This window comes from Pipistrellus hanaki (assembly GCF_964339955.1).
Source record: "Pipistrellus hanaki genome assembly, chromosome: 16".
NCBI lineage: Eukaryota > Metazoa > Chordata > Mammalia > Chiroptera > Vespertilionidae > Pipistrellus > Pipistrellus hanaki.
The window spans coordinates 1422648-1447840 of NC_140518.1; the positions used below are offsets into that span (position 1 = coordinate 1422648).

Genomic DNA, 25193 nt, shown 5'->3' on the forward strand with positions numbered 1-25193 from the left:
AGGCCAGGCCCTTGAGGGAGGTGAGGAGGGCAAGGCTGCCCACAGTGAGTCTGGGTGGGCGGCCGTGCCCTGGGAGTGCCCATGAGCATATTGGAGGGTCGAGGGGCAGCAGTCGGTGGACACTGGGACCTCCACCTCAGGGGCTGTGCTGCCCGGGCCCTTGGACTCTCAAGGGGAGACCGGGGAGTCCAGATGGGCTGCCGAGTCCAGCTGCTCCTCCCTGACCCCCGGTTGCCTCCCAGCGGGCCAGCCTCCTCGCCTGCCGTTCATCACCGCCCACAGTCCAGGCCGTCCTGAGGCGTGAGCCGAACACGCACGCCGCTCAGGTCCTTTGGGGAGGTTTTCGTCCATCCCGGTGGCCGTCCGGGGCCGGAGCCGGGTGTGAGGAGCGGCTGATGGAGGCAGGTGGCTGGGCTGAGCAGCCCGAGGCTGACCAGGTGCCGAGACCCATCTGGCTTTCTGGGGTCTGGGGGCTGAGTGCAAGGGCCCCTCTGGGGACCCTCCTTGACTGCACCCCAGGTCTGAGCTCCCACAACCCTGGGCTGTTCCGGCTCTCAGCACAGCAGGCTGAGGGCTTGGTTTCCGCACCGAACCGTGTCTCCCTCCGGGACAGAGACCGCCATCACTCCCGCACGGGGCCTGGGTCTCGGTCGGAAGCTGTGTGCTGGGCACTGTTCGGGGCCCGCTCCCCAGCCCTCTAGCGGGAGGAACAAGCCTGCGTCTCCGTGGAGGTGGGGTAGCGATGGGCAGTCCGTGAGGGAATGGTCCCAGGCAGGGTGGGTCGGGAGTCCCAGGTGAGGGTGAACTGTCATGGCCGCCCCAAACTCCAGTGTCCGCAGGGCGGAGCAGTGCCACCTGACAGGCTGGCAGAGGGCAGAGCGGGGCTGGGGGCTTCAGCAACAGGGGGGAGGGCAGAGCTGTGCCACTGGAGGGGAGGGCTGCCCCTGCTCCTGCAGCGAGCCGATCTGGGCTGGCACACGCCACAGGAGAGCCCTCTGCCAGGTCTCCACTTGCAAACGCGGTGCCCAGCAGTGCTGCTGCTCCAGACGCCTGGGCCTCGGCGCCAGGCCCCCCACCAGCGCCTCAGGCGGTAGGGGCGCCGCTGCAGAGACCACCTCAGTGATCATCGGCGGGAAAGCAGGGGGCCCCCTGGCCAGTCCACAGCCTAGGTGCCCACCCCCCGCGGTGTGCCCGAGCCACCCCGGCGGCATCCCTGCCTGGATTCCAGAAAAGGTCAGGCAGGTGCAGCGACCAGGCCAGGGAGCCCGCTCTCCCCGGCGCCACTCTCTGGATCTCGGCCCTTCCGGTCCCTGCCAGACACCCCGACCCCCTCGCTCTCCAGGAGAAAGGGGAGCCAGGGCTGCCTCCTTCGAGCGGCAGGGTGCCCGCGAGAGGGTGTCCAGGGGCACACACCCTCCTGCTTGTTCAGAAGGCGCTCAGAGGAGGTGCCCAGATTGGGCACAGGGAGCCAGGGCACCCTCCCTCCGCCCTCCTCCGGCTCCAGCCTGCGGGCCCCTGTCTGCAGGCGGCAGTGAGGGCCGCGGCACGCCTCCCCCCGGGGCTGCCCCTTGCCCGGGGGTCCCAGGCCTGCCCCCTCCAGAGGGCTTGTTCTCCGAAGTGAGAAGAGGGGGTCCCAGCTGCCCTTAGGTAGACGGGCGAGTCCAGAGCTGCTGCTGGGCCCCTGAGGCGCCCCTTGCCAGGGAGAAGGTGTGTCTGTGGGGGCATGTTCTGCTGCCGCTGCCTCTCAGCCACGCTCACCTGCGGCTGGTCCTGCCAGAGCTTGGCCGGTGGGCATCTGGCGAGCGAGGCTGCGTGGCAGGCCCGTGGGGGTCCAGGTGAAGCTGCAGGTTTATGTGGGCTCGCACACACCTGTCACTGGTGGTGTAGGGCCAGGGGCGGAGACCCGTGCCCTCCTGCGGGGTGGCGTGTGGGTGTGGGGGGGAGAGGACGTGCTGTAGCTAGTGCCCCTTGCCCCCTAGCCCATGATAAGGATCCACAAGACCGCGTGCTGTGGCAGGCGGGGGGGAGGGAGTCTGTGGCTAAGGAGATAGGAGAGTTCCCGGGGGCTCCTGCTGGGTTCCCGAGCCCAGGGCGCCAGGAGGGGAGGCCTCTGCCTAGCTGGCCTCATTGCATCAGCGCCATCCCGCCCGGCTCCCTTAGGAGCGGGCTTCTCCGAGCCGAGCGGCAGCGGCTGCGGCAGCGGCGGGCTCCTCTGCAGTGGCTTGTGGACCGGGGAGGGGAGGCAGCTCCAGACCCCAAACCTGAGCAGCGGCGGGGCTGGGGGGCTGGGGGGCTGGGGCTGCGGGAGGGCGGAGGTGGTGGCCCCTGCGCCGGCGGGCTAGGGGTTAAGCGCTGGGTCAGCTGTTGTGCCCGGTCCGGGTTCCCTGCCCTCCGCGGGGCTGTCTGACGTCGGAGTCCGGGGACCCCCCCCCCCCCCGCCCCTGCACGCGCGCGCACTGGCACACACACCACTCTTAGCAGACAGGCCGGGAGCTCTGAGGTGGCGCCCCCCTATCCTCCACCCCCCCTCCGCCCCGCCGTCCTCTCGTCTCGCGCACAGACCGCTCTGGCCATATTCTCGCGCGCGCTCCCCGCGCCGGCCGGGAGCACGGAGGAGCCGGGGCGCAGGGCTCTCCTCCCGCTCCCCCCTCCAGGAGCGCCACGAGGGGGAGGAGGGGGCGAGGAGGAGGAGGAGGAGGAAGAGGAGGAGGCGGCGACGGAGACCCAGAGGGCGCCTGGGAGGCAGGGCGCGCGCACTCGCCCAGGGACGCGCGGAGGGTGCGGGCGGCGCAGCGAGCGCAGAGCCGCCTCGGCCGCCCGCGGGGCGCCCCCCTGCCGCCCCATGCTGTGCTCCATGGCCAACTCCGGCTGCCTCCTGCTGCCCAGCGCCGGCAGCATGCTCCCGCACGCCGTGCCCTGCTCTCCCGCCTTCCTCTTCCTCCAACAGGTAAGCCCCCCGCCCGCGGCCCGGCCCGCGCCCCCCGCCCCGCCCCGCGCACGTGCCGCCGCGCCGCCCACCGCCCTCCGCCGCCTGTCGCGCGGGGCCCGCTGCGTCCCCGGCCACGGCGCGGGCTCGGGGCGGGTAGCTGCGCCCCTGCGCAGGGGTTGTGCGTGGGGGGCGGCGGGGCTCGCGCTGCGCCGGGCGGGGGCGGGGAGCGGGGGAGAACGGGAGTTTGGGGCTTCGTTTGCAACTTTTCGGAAGGCGCGGGAGGGGGCGGCGGGCGGAGTCTCGGGGGAAGCCGGGGAGGGGGCGGCGTCCTCAGCGCCCTGGTCACTTTGGGGAACTTCGCGTCAGCCCGGGGTGGGAGGTCGGGGAGCCGGGCCCCCTCCAGCCGAGCGGGGAAAGCCCGGGGTGGGCGGAGGCGGAGAGGCTGCGGCGGACGCCAGCTCTGCTGCAGCGGGAACTGCGTGCTGGGCCTACGGAGGAGGCCACCCGCCGGAGGGGCTGCAGGGGAGGCCCGGAGCTCCGGGGGGAAGGGGGCTCAGCCAGACTGTGCCATCTGCGGGCTGCGCAGGAGGCTTGGGCCGGCGAGGAGAGCTGGGAACCCAGCCACTCTGGACCCCAGCCCCAGGATGCCCCGGGAGGGTGCGCACCACAGCCTCAGGCTGCCTCCTGCCTCCAGCCCTCTGGGCCCCAGTGCGGGCGGGGACCCTGCCATCCCACCCGATGCGGATTAGTGCCCGCGCACTGGGCACGGCCAGGGCTTCCCTCGCCCCCCCAGGCCCGGCCTCTGGGTCTGCGTTTCCCAGCGCCTGGCTGGCCAGAGCCGGGGGCCCGCAGCGCCCTGGCCGACCACCCTCCCCCCCGTCGTGTGGGTGCGGCGCAGCCCCCTTTATGGCTAGTCCCGTGCCCTCTGCGGGGTCTGCAGGGGCCCAGGGCGACTTGGAGAGGCCGGAGAGCTGCGGCTGCCTTGCCCGGCCTGCCTGGCCCAGGGGGAACGCTCCCGTAGGACCGGGCGCCCGGCGCTGGGGGTGGGAGTGGGGCGCCGCCTGAGCCCGCGGTCAGGGTCAGGCAGGCCTGGGGTCCCGAACGCCCCTCCTGCTCTCCCCAGTGGGTGGGAGGGAGGAACCAGAGTGTGTCCCCTGGAGACAGTGAGAGTTCAGGGGCGGCTGGGCCTTGGCATGGGGGTTCTTGTCTTTGGCGCCCGGGGGGCTCTCCCGGGACCCCAGAGAGAAGGGCCGGGGAGGTGGCTCAGGAGGCGCTGGGCCCGGCCCAGCCCTGGGCTCCGGGTGGTTGGGTCGGCTCGGCACCAGGACTCACGCAGCAGAACTGCCAGGCGTGTCCGCGACTGCAGAGGCCGGTCTGCACCGTCCCCGGGGCCAGCTGTGACAGCTGGGCGTCCTGCTCGCCGCCCAGGGCCGTGAGAGCGGGCGAGGGGCCCCCACACCGGGCCGAGGCCGGCTCCCCGAATTCCCCAGGGTCATTTGGGGTGCAGACAGTCAGGGCACCTCACAGGTGGGTTTCCTGCACCTCCCGATGTGCGTGATGGCTGGGGTCCCCAGGGGACTTCAGCTGGGGCTGAGGCCCTGCTCGTCTACCCCCTCCCAGGGGCAGCTGCTCGGAGGAGCCAGGATGTGCCCCACCCCTGCGGGCTGCCTGGGGGCGGTGTGTAGATGGGAGAGGAGTCTCGGGCTGCCCCCTTAGGTCAGCTCGCGCCCCCGGAGACTGGGCGGCGGCCTGAGTGCCGATGATGCAGCTACAGGCCTCCAGGGGTGCCAGGCAGGGTGCCGCCTGCACGGGGTCGGACCGGTGCTCACGGTGGGGTGAAGGCCCCCGGTCCCTCCAGAGCTGGGTGGAGGCGTCCGCAGTGGGTGGTGTTGGGAGCCATCCGTCCCGTGAGGGCAGTTGTTGGGAAAAGACAGTTGCCATCGGGCCAGGCTTCGCTTCGGAGCCCCCAGTTTCCGTCACAGCCGTCGCAGGGTGCCCTGCGTCTCAGCGGGGTGGAAGGTTCCAGAACGCAGCCCCTCCTGGCTCTTCCCAGGGCGCACCTGCACAGGCGCACACGGCTCTGAGGTCCCAGGCTGACACAGAAGAAGTGAGGCAGGGGGTCTGTCCCCAGACCGGCTCTCGAGCGCCCGCGGCTCCCCGGTGTCCTGGACGCGGAGGGCGGCTGAGGAGGGGCCCCGTCCCGAGCCAGGCTCGCTCCCCGCAGTCTCCCCGGGAGGGCGGCAGGTCTGAGGCAACAGCACGTTCGCTAGCAGCGCGGGAGACCAGACGGGGTGTGCGCCCCGTGAGGGGCGTCAGCCGGCCCCCTTAGACCGGCTCCGGGAGTGAGAAGACCAGCTCCCCAGTAGCCCCACCCCCCGGAGCAGCAGCCTTTGCCGGCTGCGTGGGCTGCGCCCAGGGTGCTGAGATGGGGCGCCGTCCCCCCAAGACACAGCGGCTCTGCAGCCAATTAGAGGCGCGTGTTGTCTGCCCTCCTCTCGACCTCTCGGCCCTGAGAACCCTCCCGGGTGCCCAACTTCAGGCCCCACGCCGGGAGGGCTGTGTTCGTTAAGAGCTCACTCCCGGAATGGTCCTGGTGCCACTCCAGTGACGCCCCGCAAGGCCTGGCCTTGGTTTCCCCACCTGCCCGGCCCACCTGGGGCTCTGGCTCCCTTCCAGGGCAGCCCAGGACACTGGCCCCCCCACATCTGGCCCTCTGGGAAGCGGGGAGGCAGCCCTGGGGTGCGACACGGGAGGCTGTGGTCCCTGCGCACCGTGTCCGTGAGGAATGGAGAGACTGGTCTCCTCTCTGGGGAGGGAGGGCTGGTCTGACATGCAGACTCCCAGGGGGCGCCCTGGGCGGCCGGGCTGGCGCCGTGGAGACACTGGGAGAGAGGGAGGCCCCAGGCAGGGGAACGGGCCTTGTCCGGTGATTACTTACCATTCCGCTGCGGCGCCCTCCCGCAGAGCCTCCTGCTGCTCGGCACACCGGGGATCGCTCCGGGGAGGGAGAGCCAGAGCCTGAGTGTAAGAAGCGAGTGGGGTGGAGATGAGGGAGGGGCCGCTGGCCCCCAGGGCGGCGCTCTGGGCCTTCCTGGGGCTGCCTCTTGGTCCTCCCCGTCTTGTCATCTTTATGCTCTTAGTCACGGTGAGCGCACAGGGGCCCGGCTGCCATCGCCGGAGTCTCCGGGGGCTGTGGGGCTCCCATCCCATTTCGGGGCGCGGCACCAGCAGTCAGGAAGCACCCCCTCGGAGAGTCGGACGTCTCGAGGTGTTGAGGTTCGCTAGCAGAGCCTGCGTGGGGAGCCGGCGCTGCCTCTGGGGCGGCACAGCAACCACTCCACTCCCGGCGCGGGAGGAAGGGTGCGTCACGGCAGCGAGGGGACCTCTCCCGGGAGCGTGCCGCCTGGCGCGGCCGGCGACTCGGGGACCGTCCGGGGCCACTTGCTCTGGGCGGCATGGGCGCCTGTGAGAACACCCTGGCTGCCCGAGGGGCCACGCACACGGCTCGCCCACCCTCTCCTTCAGCAGTGCACGCTGAGGAGGTCTGGCCCCGGGGCCCGCGCCACGTCCTGAAACGTGTCCTATGGCCTGGCCGGTGTGGGTCAGTGGTCAGTGTCCATGCTGGTCAAGAGCACGTACTCTGGCTCAGGCTCAGCCCCTGGGCCTGGTCAGGGCGAATGCGGGAGGCAGCCAATGTGTGTGTCTCTCCCACATGGATGTTTCTCCCTCTCTGTCCCTCCCCGTTCTTTCTACTCTCCTTAAAAACCAATGGAGCCGGGACCGGTCTGGCTCAGGGATAGAACGTCTGCCTGCGGACTGAAAGGTCCCAGGTTCGATTCCAGTCAAGGATCAGTGACTCTCATTGATGTTTCTAACTCTCTATCCCTCTCTCTTCCTCTCTGTAAGAAATCAATAATATATATATATATATATATATATATATATATATATATATATATATATATTTTTTTTTTTTTTAAATCAATGGAAAAAATGCCCTCGGTGAGGATTAACAAAAAAACCATGAAATGGAATGACCCTACCGGTAGAGAATTTAACCAGGCAGGTAGGTGAGGTCTCATCAACCTCATTCTCAACTGGCCCACCTGGTCCGGAGCCCTCCTGCCCCTCGGGGCCCCTGGAGGCGGCCCTCCCACCGGGACTCCTTTTCCACTGTGCTCCCTGTGGTTCCTGTTTGCTCCGGACTCTGCTGAGGGTTCGTGCACGCTATACAGTTGGGGAGACTGAGGCACGAGGGCTTGGGTGTCATGGTGAGCAGGACGCGGGACACCCTGGGCAGTGAGCGTGGCACAGAGCGGCGGCCGAGGCAGCACCAGCCCCGGGCACAGACCAGAGGCGGCCGGACGCCGGCATTCAGACCCAGCAGAGTTGAAGGCTGCGCCTCGGGGAGCAGTCTCGGGCCCCCCAGTGCACACAGAGATGCGGCGTGTGGGACCCAGTTGGCGCATCCTGACACGCGTTCCCCTTAGGAAGGCCTGCGTCCGTTTCCTGGGCTTACAGCTGATGGCTAAGGCGCACCCCCCACAGCCCATATCCCAGAATCTCCGCCATCATCCTTCCCTGCCCCAGGGACCCCACGGCCTGGGCAGCGGGCCCCCCGCACTGAGGCTCGGGGACCCGGGGGGCACAGAGGAAGCTGGTCCTGCCTGCTCCCCCTGAGGCCTGGGATTCGGTGGCCTTGTGGGCAGTGCCGGCTTCCCCGCCTCTCCCCTCATGGCGGGCTCTGAGGTGCAGCCCACAGCCAGCTGGCATGCTGGGAGGCCCGCAGAGGGCAGGGAGAACCTGCAGCCGGCAGAGACTGGGCCCGTGGCCTCCCTCCCCCCCAGGCACAGCCGGTGCCCACGCCCGCCAGCCGCAGGCCGCGCTGAGCCGCACAGCCCGAGTCACCGCGTCGTCGTCCTTGGCGGCGGCGAGGCCAATCCCAGCCCTGGCGCCGGGACACGCACCCGCGGGCCGCTCACCGCAGAGGGCCGGGGTGCCGGGGAGGGCAGGAAGCCGGGGCCCTCACCAGCTCTGGGTGTGCCTGCCTCCCCCGGGCCAAAGGCGGGGTCCCACGGGCAGGGCGGGCATCAGGAGGGAGGTTGGCTGTTCCGGCGGGTGGGTCTGACCCAGACCCCGGGGCCCCCAGCGCCTGTCCCAGCCCCCCCAGCACTGGCCTCTGTGCTGCCCAGCGAGCCCTCGGCCTCTGGTCCGCCTCCGTCAGTGTTGGCTCTAGAAGGTTCCTGCCTCCCAAGCCTCTCCTCCTTCCCCCGTCCTCCCACTTTCCTCAGACCCTCCCCATCCTGCGCTCCAGCCACCTGTGCACCGCCCCCCCCCCCCCCCCCCCCGCCCGGTGGCCTGCCAGCCGTGGTCATGGCTGCGCGGTTCCGGAGGGGCTGTGCTTGTGGCGCAGACGCCATCTCCTCGGGCCCAGCAGGCCAACTCCCTCCAGCGCCCCACCAGGTGGTCCTGAGAGGTGCCCTCTGCACAGCCCCACCCCCAGCGAGTGGCGGGAAGGGGCCCACTGCCCGGGGCCAGTGGCCTGGAGCTAGCGCCAGAGCGAGGGCCCAGCCCACGCGGGCAGAGGGCACGGGCACCTCCTGGGCCTCCTTCCTTCCCCAGGAGCGAGCAGAGGGCCGGCCGGGCGGGACGTGGGCTGAGAAGCGGAGAGTGTGTGAGCCCTGTCCCGGCGTCATATCCTGGCGGGGGGGGGGGGGGGGGCGGCCTGTTGAGGAGGGTGGCGCAGCTGGGCTCCCGCTGGTGCCTCGGCCACTCCCAGGGCCGCCGTGACTGTCAGGTGAGGGCGAGGGGGTGAGCTCCCCACCGCCGGAGGAACCAGAGGCCGCTGTGGGCCTCGGAGGCTCCGGGGCGATGCTCCTGTCACACAGACACGGTGCCGCCTGCCGCACAGCTGACATGTGCTCGCAGCCAAAGGAAGTGCTTGGAGCAGGCCCGGCGGATTCACTTTCTCCAGCCTGTGCGCCTCGGACACTCCCCCGGCGTGAGGCAGGCAGTGCGGCAGAGGCTCCCGTCCCCATCCGTGCGGAGGCTGCAGAGCCAGCGAAGCCACCACAGCGTCCTCGTGTGGGCACTGTCGCGCTCATGGGCTCGGGCTCAGCGGGTGGTGATGGCCCGTCGGACCGGACAGCACAGCTCGGAGCCCAGGCTGCAGGCGGCGGACTCCGCACAGAAGGGGCGGGAGCGGGGGGGCGCACATTGCGCTGCTCCAGAACCTCCATCTCGGGGGCATGGACAGGATGGCCTTGAGACCCTCCCGACAATGGGGGGGGGGCGGGGGGGGGGCTGGCCTTGCACAGGGTCCCAGATCCCAGTCTCTGCCTCCGTGGGGAAATGGGAGAAAACCACGTTTCCATGATACATCCTCGTGTGTGTGTGTGTGTGTGTGTGTGTGTGTGGTGTGGGGGTATGTGTGTATGTGTATGGGGTGTGTATGTGGGGTGTATATGTGAGGTGTGTGTGTATGTTTGTGGTGTGTGTGTGGGGTGTGTGTGGGGTGTGGTATGTGTGGTGTGTGTGTGTGTGTGTGTGTGTGGTATGTCCCCTGGGGACTGAGGGCCAGCATGGAGGTCTGGGGGGATGTGAGGGGTAAATGGAGTTGCCCCAAAGGAGCTTGGCCTGGGCCTGCGTGGAACTGCTGATGCAGGGAGCTGCCCTGCCCGCCCCCCCAAACCTCGCTTGGACATCCCCCTCCCCCACCCCACCCCCACTCTCCACCTACAGCCTCTGCCCAGGACCCACGGGCGGGTGGGGTAGCCTGCGGACTGCAGCCACGCCCACCCTCCCAGGCCGTTCCTGCCGCCATCGCTTCCAGCGTCCCAGGGGCTTTGCCTCCTCCAGCTGCGGGCGAGGCTCCTGCTGATGGTCCAGAATCGGCTCAGGCGGGGCGGGCGGGTCGCAGGGCCACCCCCTTGGCCTTTGCATGGCTCAGCGTGAGGCTCAGGCCTCGGCAAAGGCCGCCGGAGGCTGGGCAGGGTGGGCCAGCGGCTGGTCGGGGGCCGCCGTGTGGCCGGGAGCTCTGCCTCTGGGGTCCCTGGCGGCCGGGGAGCGCGGGCACCTTGTCTGCAAGGCTCTCGGTTCCGCTGGACGGGAAGCAGGCCCGATGGACTGGCCAGCGCTGTGGCCCCGCTGGGAGCAGCTGGCCCCTCCCGTGGCTGAGCGGCCCCTCCTTCCCGCTCAGATCCTGCCCCGCTCAGCCCTCGGCCCTAGCACTGTGCTGCTCTGCCTGGGGGCCCACTGGTTGTTCCCCTGGTGGCGTTTCTGACAGCAGAGGGGGCTGGTCAGAGTCAGGAAGAGGGTCTGTGGGTGCCCCCGCCTCTCCACACCCTCCCGCGCTGGGCCCCCGTCTGCAGAGCAGAGCTGCAGCCTCCTTCCTGGGGCCTGGGGTTCCCCTGGAGCGAGCGCCCGCAGCCGGTCCTCACACCAAGGCCCTGGGGGTCCGTGCCCAGCGCTGACCCAAGGGGCCCAGCCAGGCGGCCTCTTTCCCCCAGAAAGGCCCCGGCCTGCTGCCACCCTGAAATGCAGAGCCCCACTCCAGTGACCTCTGACCCCCGCTAGAGGGGCCCCAGGAGGACCAGGCAGGTGGGGAGAGGTGGCTGGGCCGCGGGGGAGGTTGCCTCCCCCCCCCCCATCCTCCCCTCCCACCAGCTTGAGCCTCTGGGTTTGGGGTCGGAGGAGCACGGGGCCCTGCAGTTTCTGCCCCCGCTTGTCACTCGTCCTGCTAGCCCCCGCCACGCCCGCACCGGCTCCCGCACGGGCCTGGCAGCCAGGTCCCCGTGGCGCCTCCCACGCCAGGTGGCACAGGGGCTGCTCCAGCTCGCTGCAGCGGGAACCGCCGGATCCAGGAAGCCTGTGCCTGGGTTTTTCCATCCCAGCCACCTGCGTCTCCGGCTCCTCCCCCTCCTGCACTGCCTCACAGTCCTGGGGCCTGGGCCAGGCCTGCCTGCCCCCCCCTCCCCCCCTGTCCCCCCCTCCCCCAGACCCCGGCCCGCACCCGGCCCGGCCGCCGCGCACCACCGCCTGCAGCACCCCGGGGCTCTGTCAGCACAGCTCGTTCACACGCTGATCATCCTTAGGAGAGCACGGGGTCAATTCTCCACAGCGCCTTCCTCTCCATTTAACTAATTTAGCCGCACGATTGTTACAAATCTCATTTTTTTATGGACCCGCTTCTCTGTCCAATTGAATCACTAAACCCTCATTTTCTCAGAAGCGCTGAGCACGTATCTGGAGGGGAAATTATGCTCCCGTCTGCCGCTCAGGACAGCTCATGCATGCGTGAGCCGCATGACATGTATGTGACGGCCACACGGTCGGCCTGTGCGGGGTGGGCTTGGCGAGGGCGGGAGGTTTGCGTGTCCCGCGTCAGCATCCTGAAGGGCAGGGCCCCGGGCAGGGTCCTGTCTGTCCCGCCCTGTCCCCGAGGGTCCGATCGTGTGTGTGTGTGTGTGTGTGTGTGTGCAGACAGACAGCCCCGGTGGGAGGGGAAGTGTGTGTGTGTGTGTGTGTGTGTGCGCGCAGACAGACAGCCCCGGTGGGAGGGGAAGTGTGTGTGTGTGTGTGTGTGTGTGTGTGCACGCGCGCACGCAGACAGCCCCGGTGGGAGGGGAAGTGTGTGTGTGTGTGTGTGTGTGTGTGTGTGTGCGCGCACGCAGACAGCCCCGGTGGGAGGGGAAGTGTGTGTGTGTGTGTGTATGTGTGCGCGCGCAGACAGACAGCCGGGGTGGGAGGGGAAGCCACATTAACTCCCGGTGACAAGCACACGCTCTCCGTGGGCCTCGTCATTAAAGGGAAATACAATTCACGTCTAACGCCCGTGACGCCAGCTCTGCGGGGGGGGTGGGGAGGGAGGGGCGGGACTGGGCGGCGGGGGTGATGGGCCCCGAGGTCACGGGGCGGAGGGACCTCGGGGAGGGGCGTGGAGGGGCCCTTTAGGGGGCGGCTGGGGGTCATTTATGACCCGCCGGCCCCGGGATTTTCTGTCTCCACTCCCCAAAGGCTCGCGGTGTGGCTGCTTGGGGTCCTCGGGCAGCTGTGGGGTTTTTTTACAATAGTTTTACTGACTTCAGAGAGGAAGGGAGAGGGAGAGAGAGAGAAACATCCCTGATGAGAGAGTCATGGATCCGCTGCCTCCTGCGCGCCCCCCGCTGGGGATGGAGCTCACAGCCCAGGCCTGGGCCCTGACCGGGAATCAAACCCTGACCCCCAGGTTCATAGGTCGTTGCTCAACCACTGAGCCACCCGGTCGGCAGCTGTGGGTTGATGTGGCGGCCACTGTCTAACCTGCAGGAGGCCCTGGTCCCCGGGTTGTCTGGGGCTCGGAGGGGGGTCCTGCCCGGGAGAGTGAGGAAAGGTGGCGGCTGTGAGAGTGAGCGTGTGCAGAGCGCCCCATGCCCGCCTGGACGAAGCTCTCTACACCTTTCAACCGCCCAGCCCCTGCCGGGGGCCGTGTCTCCCTCTGCACGGCTGCGGGCGCGGGTGCGGGCGGAGCAGCCTGCCCGTTGTCTGTGAGCGGCCATATCGATCTGCAGGGACCGGGCGGCTCGGACAGCAGTGTCGGCGTCTCTGCCGGAGGCTGGAGCGGAGACGGGTGCTGGCAGGGCCGTGGCAGCCGCTCTCCTTGGCTGGCGGACGGGCGTCCTGTCCCTGTGTTCTCGCTCGGCCTCCCTCTGGGCGTTGGTGTCCTGACCTCTTCTCAGGAGGACGCCGTCAGATTGGACGAGGGCCCGCCCACGAGGCCGCCTCTAACCCGTGGCCTCCCCTGCAGCACCGCCCGGTGCCGGCCGGGCGCCGTCTGAGTGTGGAGGGGACGCAGGTCAGCCGGAATGGGGCCGAGGCAGCGCCAACGCCACCGGAGCCCAGAGCCACCCCTTGCATGGTCTCTCGTCACGCGATTAAACCAGCGGCAGGAACTGTTAAACGTCTGGGGCTGGGTGGCCATTGTCAGTGCCTTCGGCCAGCACGGCCAGCGTGTGCCAAGCCCAGCCAAGCACGCTGCCCACGGCGTCCGGGAGGCGGAGGTGGACAGTCCGGACCCGTGGCAGCTGCCTGGGGGCCGCTCCTGCCCCGCCCCCGCCGGCCTCCCCCGGGAGACGCCTCCTGGGGCTCGGGGTGTCCTCCAGGCTCCGTGCCGGCTCCTGGGGCACATCGTTAACCGCACCAGCCAGTTCTCCTCCGAGTCCGGTCATCAGCCCGGCGGGGCCAGCTTCTAACATCGAGGGTCCCCGCAGGGTTTCTGATTCGGGTCCTGCGGCCTCAGGGGAGACAGGAGCTGTCCCTGTTTGCGGAATGGTGAGGGGGGGGGTGGTGTCCTCCGGAGGCTGGGCGGAGGGCAGTCCGGGGTCGGAGGGCAGCCCGGGGGCGGAGGGTAGCCCGGGGGCGGGGGGCAGCCCGGGGGCGGAGGGCAGTCCGGGGTCGGAGGGCAGCCCGGGGGCGGAGGGCAGCCCGGGGGCGGGGGGCAGCCCGGGGGCGGGGGGCAGCCCGGGGGCGGGGGGCAGCCCGGGGGCGGGGGGCAGCCCGGGGGCGGAGGGCAGCCCGGGGGCGGGGGGCAGCCCGGGGGCGGGGGGCAGCCCGGGGCAGAGGGCGGCCCGGGGGCGGGGGGCGGCCCGGGGCGGAGGGCGGCCCGGGGGCGGAGGGCGGCCCGGGGGCGGAGGGCGGGGACTCTGTTGGCCGGGGGCCAGCAGAAAGGCTCTTGGCCAGGAGTCAGTCCACTCCCGAGCCACAGGGGCCAGCTGCAGCCTGGACAGTGCCCAGTGCTGATGGCACCCGCCTGGCCAGAGCAGAGGCAGAGGGTGAGGACAGACAGACGGGGGTGGGGCGGAGACTCAGCGAGAGGACAGACCGAGACTGGACCTGAGACGGAGAGAGACGGGGAGTGTCCAGTGGGACAGGCTCTCCCCGGGTCCTGGGCCCTCCGCCCCTCCCCCGCCTCCTGGCCCACGTGGAGGTGGGGGGCAGCGGGGGAGGCCGCCCTTGCCAGGGAGGCTGCAGACCAGCCAGTGTGGCTCTGTGGTTCGCCAGGAAGGAAATTCATTCTTACCGGTGACCACAGTGGAGTCCGCCGCCGCCAGCCAAGGGCGTGGAGTCCCTGCTCGCCCCCAGGGCCCTGCGTCCTCTGACTCCCGGGAGGGCCAGCGCCCCTCCGCGGACGCTGAGGCTCCAGCGAGCCAGCATGCCCGGTCCTTTGGCCCAGCTCGTGGGCCCGGGGGTCCGGGGAGGGGCCAGGCCATACCTGGGCCAAGCTGGGCCAGCTGCCTGTCCGTCTCTCACAGTCAGCTCTGCTGCTGCAGCGCGGAGACGCCCACGGACACTGTGCAAGTGAATGGGTGTGGCGGGGTTCCAATAAAACTTTATTTGCACAAACAAGCCAAGGGCCAGCTTTGTCCTGTGGGCTCCAGTTGGCCATCCCCTGGTCCACCTGACCCTGGAACCCTAGGCCTGCCCAAAAGGGGTGGCAGGGCGGGACACAGAAACCCAGTCAGCAGCCCAGGGCTCGGGGAAGGCTCCTGCCTCAGCAGGACATAGGGTGCCAGGCCTCTGGGGTCCTTGTCCCTGGGGGTGGATGGGAATGGAGGCCAGGGCAGCCTGGCCCGGGAGACGACACCTGGGCCCCAAGGCCAGAGGACACTGCTCGCCCCCTGGGTGGCCCTGCAGCCCAGAGCCAGCTGAGGTCCCAGGAGGCGTCCAGAGCCGTCCAGGGCCAGGCGTCCCTCGAGATGTCACGCACAGCGGGCCGGTGCCTAGAGCAGCAACCACATCAGCCCCCTGGCCAGGGAGGGCTCGGCCGGAGCTGCCGTCCGCCCGCTGGGGCAGGGCCTGAGGGGGGACCCAGGGGCCGCCTCGGGACAGCAGGACCCGCCGAAACCCCCAGAGGCGCCGGCTGCTCCGGGCCCAGAGCACTGGTGCTGACGTGGCTGAAACCGGAGCTGTCTGGGCCTCAAGGGGAGAGGTGCTTGCGGGGAGCCACAGGACAGGAGGGTGCCCCTGCCTCTGGCCAGGGGTGGGGTGGCCGGCTCCTTCCCCGTCCTGCAGCCCTCAGGGGCTCCCTCGCCATGCCCTGCCGGGAGCTGGTGTGCACCCCGTCTCCCCCTCACCCCGTTCCGAGTGGCCTCTGCTCTGTGCTCCTGACGGGGATACCAACTGGGAGCAGGGTAAGGTGGAAACGGGGTACACCCTCTCCTCCTTCTGCTCAGACCTTCCCTGCCCCCCACACCCGGCCCAGGCCACCACCTCACAGCCCGGCCCCCACCTGGCCACCCCAAGCCCTGGGTGCGCCCCCACCACCGGGTCTCAGAGCCGGGCCGCACATTACGGTTTCATAATTCTCTGAAATATACATGAACTTGGCTGGATGCAGGCAAAGCTGCACCACTTACCGCATGAATATTTCATGCTGGCTTCGCTCCGGGTGTCCGTCTGACAGAGCGGAGCCGCCGTCCGGACCCCCCCCCTCCCGTCTCCTCCCCCCCTCCCGCCCGCGGGGGCAGCGGGCCCGTGGCTGAGCTCGGGTGCCTGAGGAGGTGGGACCGGGCACTCTGAGGGGTTCGGTGGCTATTGGGGGGACTGGGGGGCTCGGGGTGCCCGAGGAGGTGGGACCGGGCACTCTGAGGGGTTCGGTGGCTATTGGGGGGACTGGGGGGCTCGGGGTGCCCGAGGAGGTGGGACCGGGCACTCTGAGGGGTTCAGTGGCTGTTGGGGGGACTGGGGGGCTCGGGAACGTGGAGTGGGTCCGGAGCTGCTCTGGGGCGGCCACACCCCACTTTGTGGGCTGAACGTTCAGGATAAAATCTCCGTGTGGTGGAGAGCCCTGGGGAGGGCGGGAGCCACAGCCCCGCTGGCTGATTTCCCACAATGCTCCGGCGCGGGCCGCTGCCGGTCAGTGGGCGAGGCAGACCCCCCACGCCCCCCCAGGCCTTGGGAGGGAGCCCACGTTCATGTCTGTGCGGGCACCTCCACTTCGGGCCCCCGGAGCCTGGCACAGCGGCCTTGGCCCCCCCAAGCTCTGAGGCCAGGCTGTCCCCCCGCCCCGGGGGGGGGGTGCTGTAGACAGGACCCGAGGGCCTGGGAAGGGGCGGCTGCCTGTGTGTACATGCATGTGCATGTGTGTGTGCATGTGTGCACAGGTGTGTGTGCGCGTGCATGCACGTATTTGTGTGTGTGTGTGTGTGTGTGTGTGTGTGTGTGTGCAGGTGGCACAGAAGTACCCAGGTGCTCTGAGGAAGGCGTCGGGGGTAGGCCCGTCCCTCCCAGCTCTAGGGGGGCCAGGCCTGTGGGGGTCAGCTGAGGGCAACAAACGATGGTCGGGAAGAAGAGAAACGAAAAGAAGCCGGCCAAAACCAGTGTGTCTCAGTGGATAGAGTGTCGGCCTGCGGACTGCGGGGTCCTGAGTTCGATTCCGGTCAGGGGCATGTACCTTGGTTGCAGGCACATCCCCAGTGGGGGTTGTGCAGGAGGCAGCTGAACCGTGTTTCTCTCATGGTTGACTCTAACTCTCTATCCCTCTCCCTTCCTCTCTGTGAGAAATCCATAAAGTATATTTTTTAAAACGAAAGAAAAGAAAAGAAGCCGGCACATATGGCTCAGTGGTTGAGCAGGGCTGCCTGTGTGGCCGGGAGCACTGAGTCACAGGGGCCACGTGGCCAGTCCGGGAAGTGGAGGGTCCGTGGGTGGGGGGTGAGCTCAGAACTCAAGCCTCAGCATGGCTGCCTTGGGCTCTGCCCTGTCCCGGCCTCACTCACCTCAGCCCTCACTGTGCCCCTGTCCCGTTCCATGGCGCCTGCAGCCCCTGTGGGATGGGGAACAGCCCCCCCCCCCCCCCCCCCGGCAGCGGGGAAGCGCCTGCCCTGCCAGGGTCCCCCTGGGGAAGTGCTCCCTCCCCCATGGGCCCCGGCGCAGAGATGCCCAGGGAGGCCCCGTGCTGGGACAGATGGCGGCCGTCCTGCCCTTCTCTGCAGGGAGCTGGGGGTCTCTCAGTCAGCAGCCGGCCCCCTCGGTGCCCCGGGACCAGCTGGGCGCTGGGCAGGCGGGAGGAGCTCCAGGGAGCACCGGGCTTCCGGGGTTCTCCTGGCGGCAGGGAGGACACTGTGAGGTTCTGCGGCAGGAATTTTCCACCGAGGCCCCCAGGTCACGCCTCCCGCCGGCTCACACGCCTGGCTGCTCCAGCTCCTCCAGCAGGCAGCCCGTCCCAGGACTGCAGGGCCCTGCCCGCCTCTGCTCTCCCCCCCCCCGCCCCCCGCAGGACAGCACCCCCTCTTCCCTGTCACCCTGCACCCCTCCTTCCTGCACCCCCTCCTCCCTGCCACCCTGCACCCCCTCCTCCTTGTAGCCCTGCACCCCTCCTCCCTGCCACCCTGCACCCCCTCCTCCTTGTAGCCCTGCACCCCCTCCTCCCTGCTGCCTGCACCAGCTCCTCTGCAGCCAGGCCTGACCTGGGGAGGCTCTGCCTCCTCCGTGCCCGGTGGCAGGGGAGGCCTCTGCCTCTGGTTTGGAACCCCCCCCCCGCCCCCCATGGAGACGGAGGAACAGCCTCGCCCTCGCCTCCCCACAGCTGCAGCCGCAGGAGCCTCAGGCCCGGAGGGTCTGCTGGTGTCTCAAGCTTAAAGGTGCCCCGTCCCCAGCAGGCCAGGTGCTTGGGCCCTCCCCCTCCCCCAGCCCAGAGCAGCGTGGGGAGGGAGGGAGGGAGGGAGGGGGCGTGTTGGGGGGGTCTTGTTAGTGTTTCTTACATGAGTTTCAGCCCCTTGCAGTTCCTGCAGAAAGGCCGCCTGTCCCCTCCGCCCGCCAGTCCTGCAAACTCAGTGGCTGAGGGTCCCAGCCTTTCCCGTCCTCTGGGGAGTCCAGCCTCAGCCTCTGCCTCCGCCTGCGCCTCGGAGGCCCTGGAGGTGCAGGGACTGCCGTGAGGGCCGCCCCCCTCCGCCCTCAGACCCTGTCCGAGTGCCTGGGCAGCGTCTCCCGGTTACCCCGCTGCCGGCGGCCGCTCCTCGTCCCCAGGGTGCCCGGACGGGTTCCTGTCTCCGTTCCCCCTCAGCCTCCTTTCACCTGGGGGAGCCCCGGGTTGTAGCCTCGTTGGGGGCTTGGAAGCGGAGGCCCAGCCAGCATCGGGGTGCGGCTCAGCAGTCACGTGGCCAAGCACTGCTCCCCCGCCCCCCGAGGTCACAGAGCAGGGCAGCAGGAGCTTCTGGAAACATCTAGGCCAGACCCCCCACGAGCAGAAAAGGACCGAGGGAGGCTCGGGAGGGACCCCGGCTGCAGGCAGGACCCCAGACCTGGGGCTGGACGCTGGGAGGTGCTCAGGGCCAGGGGTGCGGGTGGTCACGCCCGGGATGCACCCAGGCCTCGGGCCGGTCACTGGGGTGCTGAGGACGTGCCCGGGGGACACAGCCGGGAGGGGGACCCGCTGCGGGGGGCTGGTCCCGGTGGCTCCCGTGCCGCCGCGGCTGCTGTGTGGGTGGCGCGGCGTTCGGTAATGAAATGCTCACAGGCCAGTGCTTCCTGGAGAAATGATGGGATCAGTACGTTCCTTCTCGGAGTCACTGTCTCTCCTCCAGCCATGCTCTGTGTTACTGCCATCAGCACAAGAGGGAGGCCGGATCGAAGACACTTGTCAGGGCTCAGGACAAGCTGCCGCCTTGTCACGGGCTGTGGCGCGGGGCCGGCCCCCCGTGGGTGCGGGCAGGGTCCCCGGCTGGCTCGGCCCCGGGTGCGGGGCGCTGGCTGGTGGCCCCGATCGCCCGGCCCTCCCAGGTCTCACAGGCCTGCCTCCCACCTGGCGGGAGCAGGAGGGGCCCGGGACACCCCTCCAAGGTGCAGCATGAGGACCCCCTGCTGGGCTCAGTCCATCCCAGACCCAGCCGGCTGCCCCCAAAGAGGAGATAAATGGTGTCATCCTGTGCCGGGAGCCGGTCCAGGGGGCCGTGATGAGGTCCCCCCAGGAACGGCTCTTCTGGCCGCACGGCCCAGTGGGTGAGCGTTGACCTGTGAACCAGAGGTCGCGGTTGGACTCCCGGTCAGGGCGGAGGAGACAGCCGATCAGTGAGTCTCTCAGCACTGATGTTTCTGTCCCTCTCCCTTGCTCTCTGAAATCAATAAGAAATAACTTTTAAAATGGACACCCCTTGCTCCAGGCCCCTCACGTCCTCCCCTTGTTCTGAGGCCCAGATCCCTCGGGACTCAGGAGGAGCCTCTTGCAGATCGGGGGGGGGGGGGGGATGGTTGGGGGGGGCCTCCTGTAGGCTTCAGGGCGGGGCAGCGCTCCCTGGGACCCTCTTGCCCCTGTCCTGGCCCCGTGATGAGGGCCCAGAGCCAGCCCAGCCCAGCCCATGAGAATCTGCCCCCTCCCAGCAGGCCAGCCCACGCCATGCAGCACCCAGGCCGAGTCCAGAAGTGGCCAGTCTTCCCAGTACCGGCAGGAGCCCTGCCACCAGCGTGTGGGGGAGGCAGGCTCTCCACCAGCTGGTCCTCCCTCCTGCACGCCCCTCCCACTTGCACGCCCCTCCCATCTGCACGCCCCTCCCTCCTGCACGCCCCTCCCTCCTGCACGCCCCTCCCATCTGCACGCCCCTCCCACCTGCACGCCCCTCCCTCCTGCACGCCCCTCCCACCTGCACGCCCCTCCCACCTGCACGCCCCTCCCACCTGCACGCCCCTCCCACCTGCACGCCCCTCCCACCTGCACGCCCCTCCCTCCTGCACGCCCCTCCCACCTGCTGGGGCCAGCAGGCCGGGGAGGGGTGCCCACAGGGAAGGGGCAGCTTGGGTGGAAATGCCGCTGGTGCTTGGCCGTGGGCAGCAGGCCTGCTCGGAGAATACCTCAATTAAAAATTGATTTCTCCGTATAAGTACAACCAATAGACACAAAACTCTGGGGAGGGAGGGCATGTATGGGGGGGGGGGCCATGGTATATGTACACAGATAATAATGTAAAAAAAATTTTTTTTTAAATTGATTTCTCAGTTGAGTCTCAATCGTGATGAGCCACATTCAGGGTCTCCCCTCCTCCCCGCTCCACCTTCTGGACAGGGCTGTGGTCACTGCCGGCCCAGCCTGGGGGCGGGAGGGCCCGTCCTCCCCGGGGTTTGGGAGTGATTGCAGATGAGGGGCGGGGGCGGGGGTGTCAGATGAACGTGTCACGGCGGTAAGCCGGTGCTCATTTACTGCGTTAAAAGCTGCGACGTGTAATCCCCCTGGTCCCGGCAGTGCTCCTGCCGCATAGTAAGCAGCGCCGTGTCCCTCCCTTTCCCACTCCCCCGGACTCGGAGCCGTCGGGCTGAGCCCACCAGGCCTGCGCCTCGCGCCGCTGTGTGTGTCTTCCTCGGAGGCAGGTGGGCAGCAGGCGGCTCTCCAAAGGCTCCGGCGCCTGGCAGTGGCATCTGCACACGCACATGCACACGCACGCACACGCACGCACATGCACACACACACACGTGCTGGCTCCCGGCAGGAGCGCTCACAGGCATGACACGGCCTGGCCGCCGCTGACCTGGGTGGCACCTCCGTCTGGCCCGGCCGCCCAGGTGGCCCTGTCCTCATACCTGCCTCCCAGCCAGGAGACAGGCGAGGGGTCTCCCGGGGACCCTCAGCTTCCCAGGGCTGGAGCGCAGGCCGTCGTGGCCCCGGCGCTGGCTGTGCCCTCCTGTGCTTGGACCTCAGAACGCGCAGCCCTGTCCTCTGTCCCCGTCCCTCCCCCCCCCCCCCCTGCTGATTTGCTGTGTGACCTCTGGCCCCAGGCTCCGCCTCGGGGTCTGTGAGGAGAGAAGCCCAGGGTGGCTGCTCGTGTTGTGACTGCAGTTTCAGGATCAGAGTGAGCTCAGTGGTCGCGGCAAACTCATCGGTCCACAGAGCCAAACATCAACAGCACAACGATGGACATTTCTTTGGAGAGCCACATTTTTTTTTAAACTTAAACTTCTTCTAATGCCACTTCTTCAAAATAGACTGGCCCAGGCCGGGGTATTTTGTGGAAGAGCCACACTCAAGGGGCTGAAGAGCCGCATGGGGCTCGCGAGCCGCCGTTTGCTGACCACTGGTCTTAGTGCAACGAAATCAGTTAAAAACAAAGCAGCCCTGGCCGGTTGGCTCAGTAGAAAGCGTGCCAGCCTGTGGGCTGAAGGGTCCCGTTTGATTCTGGTCCGCACGCATGCCCTGTTACGGGCTCCATCCTCAGTGGGGGGCGTGCAGAAGGCAGCAGTCAATGATTCTCTCTCATCATGCATCCTTCTGTCTCCCTCCCTCTCCCTTCTTCTTTGAGATCTATAAAAACATATTTTTAAAAAGACAAAAGCCAAGCAGCTGGCTGAGAGGACCTGGACGTGGAGCCGGGCCAGTGAACGCTGACGCGCAGGCGGCCTGGTGGCCAGCAGGACCCCGGTCCGCCGCCGGGCTGCCTGGGGATGAGTCGGGCGGCCCAAGTGCTGGCAGCAGGAAGGTGGGGGCCTTTTTATAGAACGTTCCAGAAGACTAGAGTCCATGCGCCTCGCAAGTGCTGGTCCGGAGCACAGCTGGGCGGCGGTGGCCGGGCCTCCGAGCTGTGGGCGCTCCGCTGGCCCCGGCGGCAGCACTCCCAGGGCCGTGGGGAGGTGACAGCGCCTGCGCGTGATAGGTGCGCAGCACACAGTGTGCCTGGCTCCTTGGGCACTGGGGACAGAGCTGTACAGCCAACGTGCCCTCCCCCCCGGGTGTCATCTCCGCCAAGTGCGGTCCTGCCCGGCCGAAGCCTTGCCTGGTCCCAAAAGCCCCATCTCTGCCCTGGGGCCGAGTCCTGGTCCCACAGATTGTCCGCTCCTGTCCCCACCCACAGGCAGCGGGCCCCTCCGTCTGAGGCGCGGTGACCCCTGACCGCCCGGTCTCCTGTGTGCTGTGCGCCTCGTCGGCGGGAGACGAGCGTCTTTAACTCAGGAGCTTTTCAGGAGCCGGCGAGAGGGGGTGCACCACCCCCAGGCCCAGGGCCCGAGCTGGCACCTGGCACAGCAGGGCGGGCGCCGAGGGCAGCCCAGCAGGGTCAGGGACCCCGGGAGGGCGGGCGGTGCCGAGGCCTGCCTGCGTGGGCTTGTGTGCGCTCTCCCTGCCGGGCTGGCTCTTGGTGGGGTTTGGGTGCGTGTGCACTGCGTGTGGGAGGCGTGAGTGTGGACATGGGTATGAGCGCCCACCAGGGCGGGACTGAGAGCACATGCCCTGTGTGCGCATGTGGGCGAGGTGTGTGTGGGTGCACATGGTAGCTGGATACGGCGAGGTGTGGCGTGTGGGTGTGCATGCACAGTGTGAGGGCCCATGTGCAGGCGTGTTGTGTGCACGCAAGGGTCCCGTACAGGAGCGTGTGCCTGTGTGTGCTGGCCGTGTGCACTCTGGGTCACCCGAGATGACCTGGGACCATGTGAGCATGCCCACGCGTGAGCATCTCTGTGCATGTGCTGCCGTGACGGGCGGGGGCCCGGGGCCTGGCCGTCTGCGTGTGCCAGCCCACACGTGCCGCGGCTGCTGGGGAAGCAGCGTTTAAAAATGGAGCTGTCAGCCCCGCGCTGACGGGCGCAATCAGCAAAGTGCAGCGTCGGCAGGAAGGCGCTGCCTCCATTACCGCGGAAACGGCCTTGCTGAGGAGGCAGAGCGGCGGGCGAAGCAGTGGAGCGGACCCAAACTTCATTAATTAAAGAAGCTCGTTAATGAGGGACATTTAATCAGCCCAAGATTGGATCCGCGCTCGCCCGCCATGAGCCAGCCGGCGCCAAACGGGCAGCGAGGCCGCCGCCTCCGTGGCCGCCGGCCCCGCCTCCCCGGTGCCCGCCGGGCCAGGCCGGGGCCAGAGGAGGGGCCGGGCCGGGCGGGGGGCGTGAGGGTGGGGGGCTGTGGAGGCAGCTCCAGTGACCGGGGTCAGGCCAAGGGCTTTCTCGGGCCGGGTGCTCCCAGCCTGCCTCCCCCACACACACCATAAGGCGCCCCAGTCCCTCTTCGGAGGCTGCGTGTGTGCCCCCCATCGCTGGTCCCCACAGCACCCCGATTTCAGGGGGGCAGTGCCCGGGCCCCCCGAGTCTAACCAGCCTCCTCTCTCCCCACAGGGCAGCCAGGACGCCACGGCTCCGCCTGAAGCGATGGCCCAGCCCTACCCCCCCGCCCAGTACCCGCCTCCGCCACAGAACAGCATCCCCGCCGAGTTCGCCCCGCCCCCGCCGCACCCCACCCCGGACTACCCAGGTCAGACCCCGGTGCCCCCGGAGCACGGCCTGACCCTGTTCACACCAGCACAGACCCACCCCGAGCAGCCGGGCACCGAGGCCAGCACGCAGCCCATGGCGGGCACCCCCACAGTGCCGGTAAGGACCCGAGACCCAGCTTCAGGGCGCGAGGCCAGCCCCTGGGTGGAGGGAGGGACTTCGTGGGGGTCCCAGCCTCGCAGCTCTCGGTCCTCCTGGAGCCTCTCTCGGCGGCCCCTGCCCAGCCAGGCCCAGCCCTCGCCTCCCCGGAGGGAGCGTGCGGCTGCCAGGGACTGAGCGGGCAGTGGAGACACGCGGAGGCAGGCAGCCTGGGCTCACGGTGTGGGGTGAGTGGGGGGCGGCGGCGGGAGAGCCCAGGGCCTCGGAGCTGTTGGTGGCGGGCGCTCCTCTCGTTTCTGATCATTTGTAATCTACCTGCTTGGCTGCCCTCCAATCAGATAGCTTCATTATGTGGTTGTCATGCAGGCTGAGCCTGCACTTCAATGTGAGCTTGTGGAGAGGGGTGGCCGTGCTCCAGCCCCCCTCCTGAGACCAGCCCCGGGACCCCAGCCTGCCCCGGCCCCCTCCTGAGACCAGCCCCTGGACCCCAGCCTGCCCCGGCCCCCTCCTGAGACCAGCCCCAGGACCCCAGCCAGCCCTGGCCCCCTCCTGAGACCAGCCCCAGGACCCCAGCCTGCCCTGGCCCCCTCCTGAGACCAGCCCCGGGACCCCAGCTATCCCCGGCCCCCCTCCCGAGACCAGGACCCCAGCCTGCCCTGGCCCCCTCCTGAGATCCCCCTGAAACCCCAGCCATCCTGGCCCACCCCGCACCCCCCCACACCGGTCTCCAGCCCCCGCCCCCTGCCCGCCTCACCGCTGTGCTGGGCTGGGGAGCCATCCAACTTCCCTGCTGGCTCCATGCCAGCGCTGGCTGCCCAGTCCGGGCAAGGGGCCAGCAGCTTCAAAGGAGCTGCCCAGGAGTGGCACTGCCCTGCTCCCAATGGGTGCCCCCTCCCCGTGATCCAGTCTGGCTCCCCAGGTGCTGCGTAGATGCAATTGTTACCTGCCCTTCTTGCGTGGACAGCACCCTCTAGCTCTGGGGAGAGCCACCCAGCCGCCCCGGCTGGACTGGACTGGACCGGACCCTCGGCTGGGGCCCCGCCAGGGCCGTCCCCCCGTGGAGCGCTGGCCAGCGGAGTCCTCGGGAAGCCGCCACCTCGGCGCCCTGCGTCCCCGGTGCGGAGTCTCCCACGGACGCGGGGCTCCTGCCGGTGGGAGGAGCCGGGCCCGGGGGCTGCCAACCTGGGAGGCCCCACGCTCCCCTGCTCCTCCTGACGCCGCGGTCTGTGACTGCGCTCCGGGAACGTGCTGCCGGCCGCTGGCCTCCTGATGGACTGAAGGACGGGCGCCTGGTCAGGCCTCACGCCGCCTCACGGACGGATGGGGGCCCGGATTCGCCTGGGAAGTGGACACGTGGGAGGCAAGAGGATCAGGGCGCAGCTGGCGCCAAAGCCCGATGCCTGACCGGGGCCTGTGGAGTCTGCCTTCCCTCGGCGGGTACGTGGGCACCATGACTGGCACCGAGCAGCACTAGGCAGAAGCAGTGACGGCCACCGGGCTCACTGGCCACGGACACAGAAGTCGAAGGGGCCAGCCGTGGCCTCGGTGGCTGTGAGAGTCCATGCCCGGAGGGGACCCCAGAGTCCTGGGTGAAGTCCCCCTGAGAGAGGGGAGAGGCTCGGGCACCAGCTGAGTGCCCCCGGGGCCGCGCCGGCCTGAGGGATCGGCGGCCCTCGCTCTGCCCGGGCTCCGGGTCCTACAGAAGCCGGGCTCGAGGAGGACAGGCCGTGCCCAGGCCCCGGCCCGAGGAGCGCCGCGGGGCCCTCGCTGGGCGGCTGGACCCCGAGCTGCCGGAGCCTTGTCGCCGCCTCGGAGCTGGAGCCTGGCCATGTCCACCCGCCTGCTCTGGACTCCAGGAGCCGCCTTTCCCCGGAGGCTCTCCGCTGCCACCTGAAGGCTGAGCGTCTGCCTGGTCAGCGGTCCCTGCCCTCTCCGAGGTCCTTCAGCT

General features: G+C 69.1%; 1 protein-coding gene across 8 annotated transcripts in view; it reads left to right on the top strand.

The window, feature by feature from the left end:
• The window catches only part of RBFOX3 (RNA binding fox-1 homolog 3), a 103329-nt gene that overhangs the window by 64126 nt on the left and 14010 nt on the right, over positions 1-25193 (top strand). For 4 of the 8 annotated variants that reach the window (XM_084862020.1, XM_084862019.1, XM_084862022.1 and 1 more), the window contains exons 1-2: positions 2701-2947; positions 22991-23245. In XM_084862020.1, coding sequence (XP_084718146.1) covers positions 2843-2947; positions 22991-23245 — 360 coding nt within the window. In that variant the 5' untranslated portion in view covers positions 2701-2842. Of the gene's footprint in view, positions 1-2700; positions 2948-22990; positions 23246-25193 lie in introns of those variants that run through there. The other 4 variants (XM_084862026.1, XM_084862025.1, XM_084862023.1 and 1 more) reach the window with 1 other exon arrangement.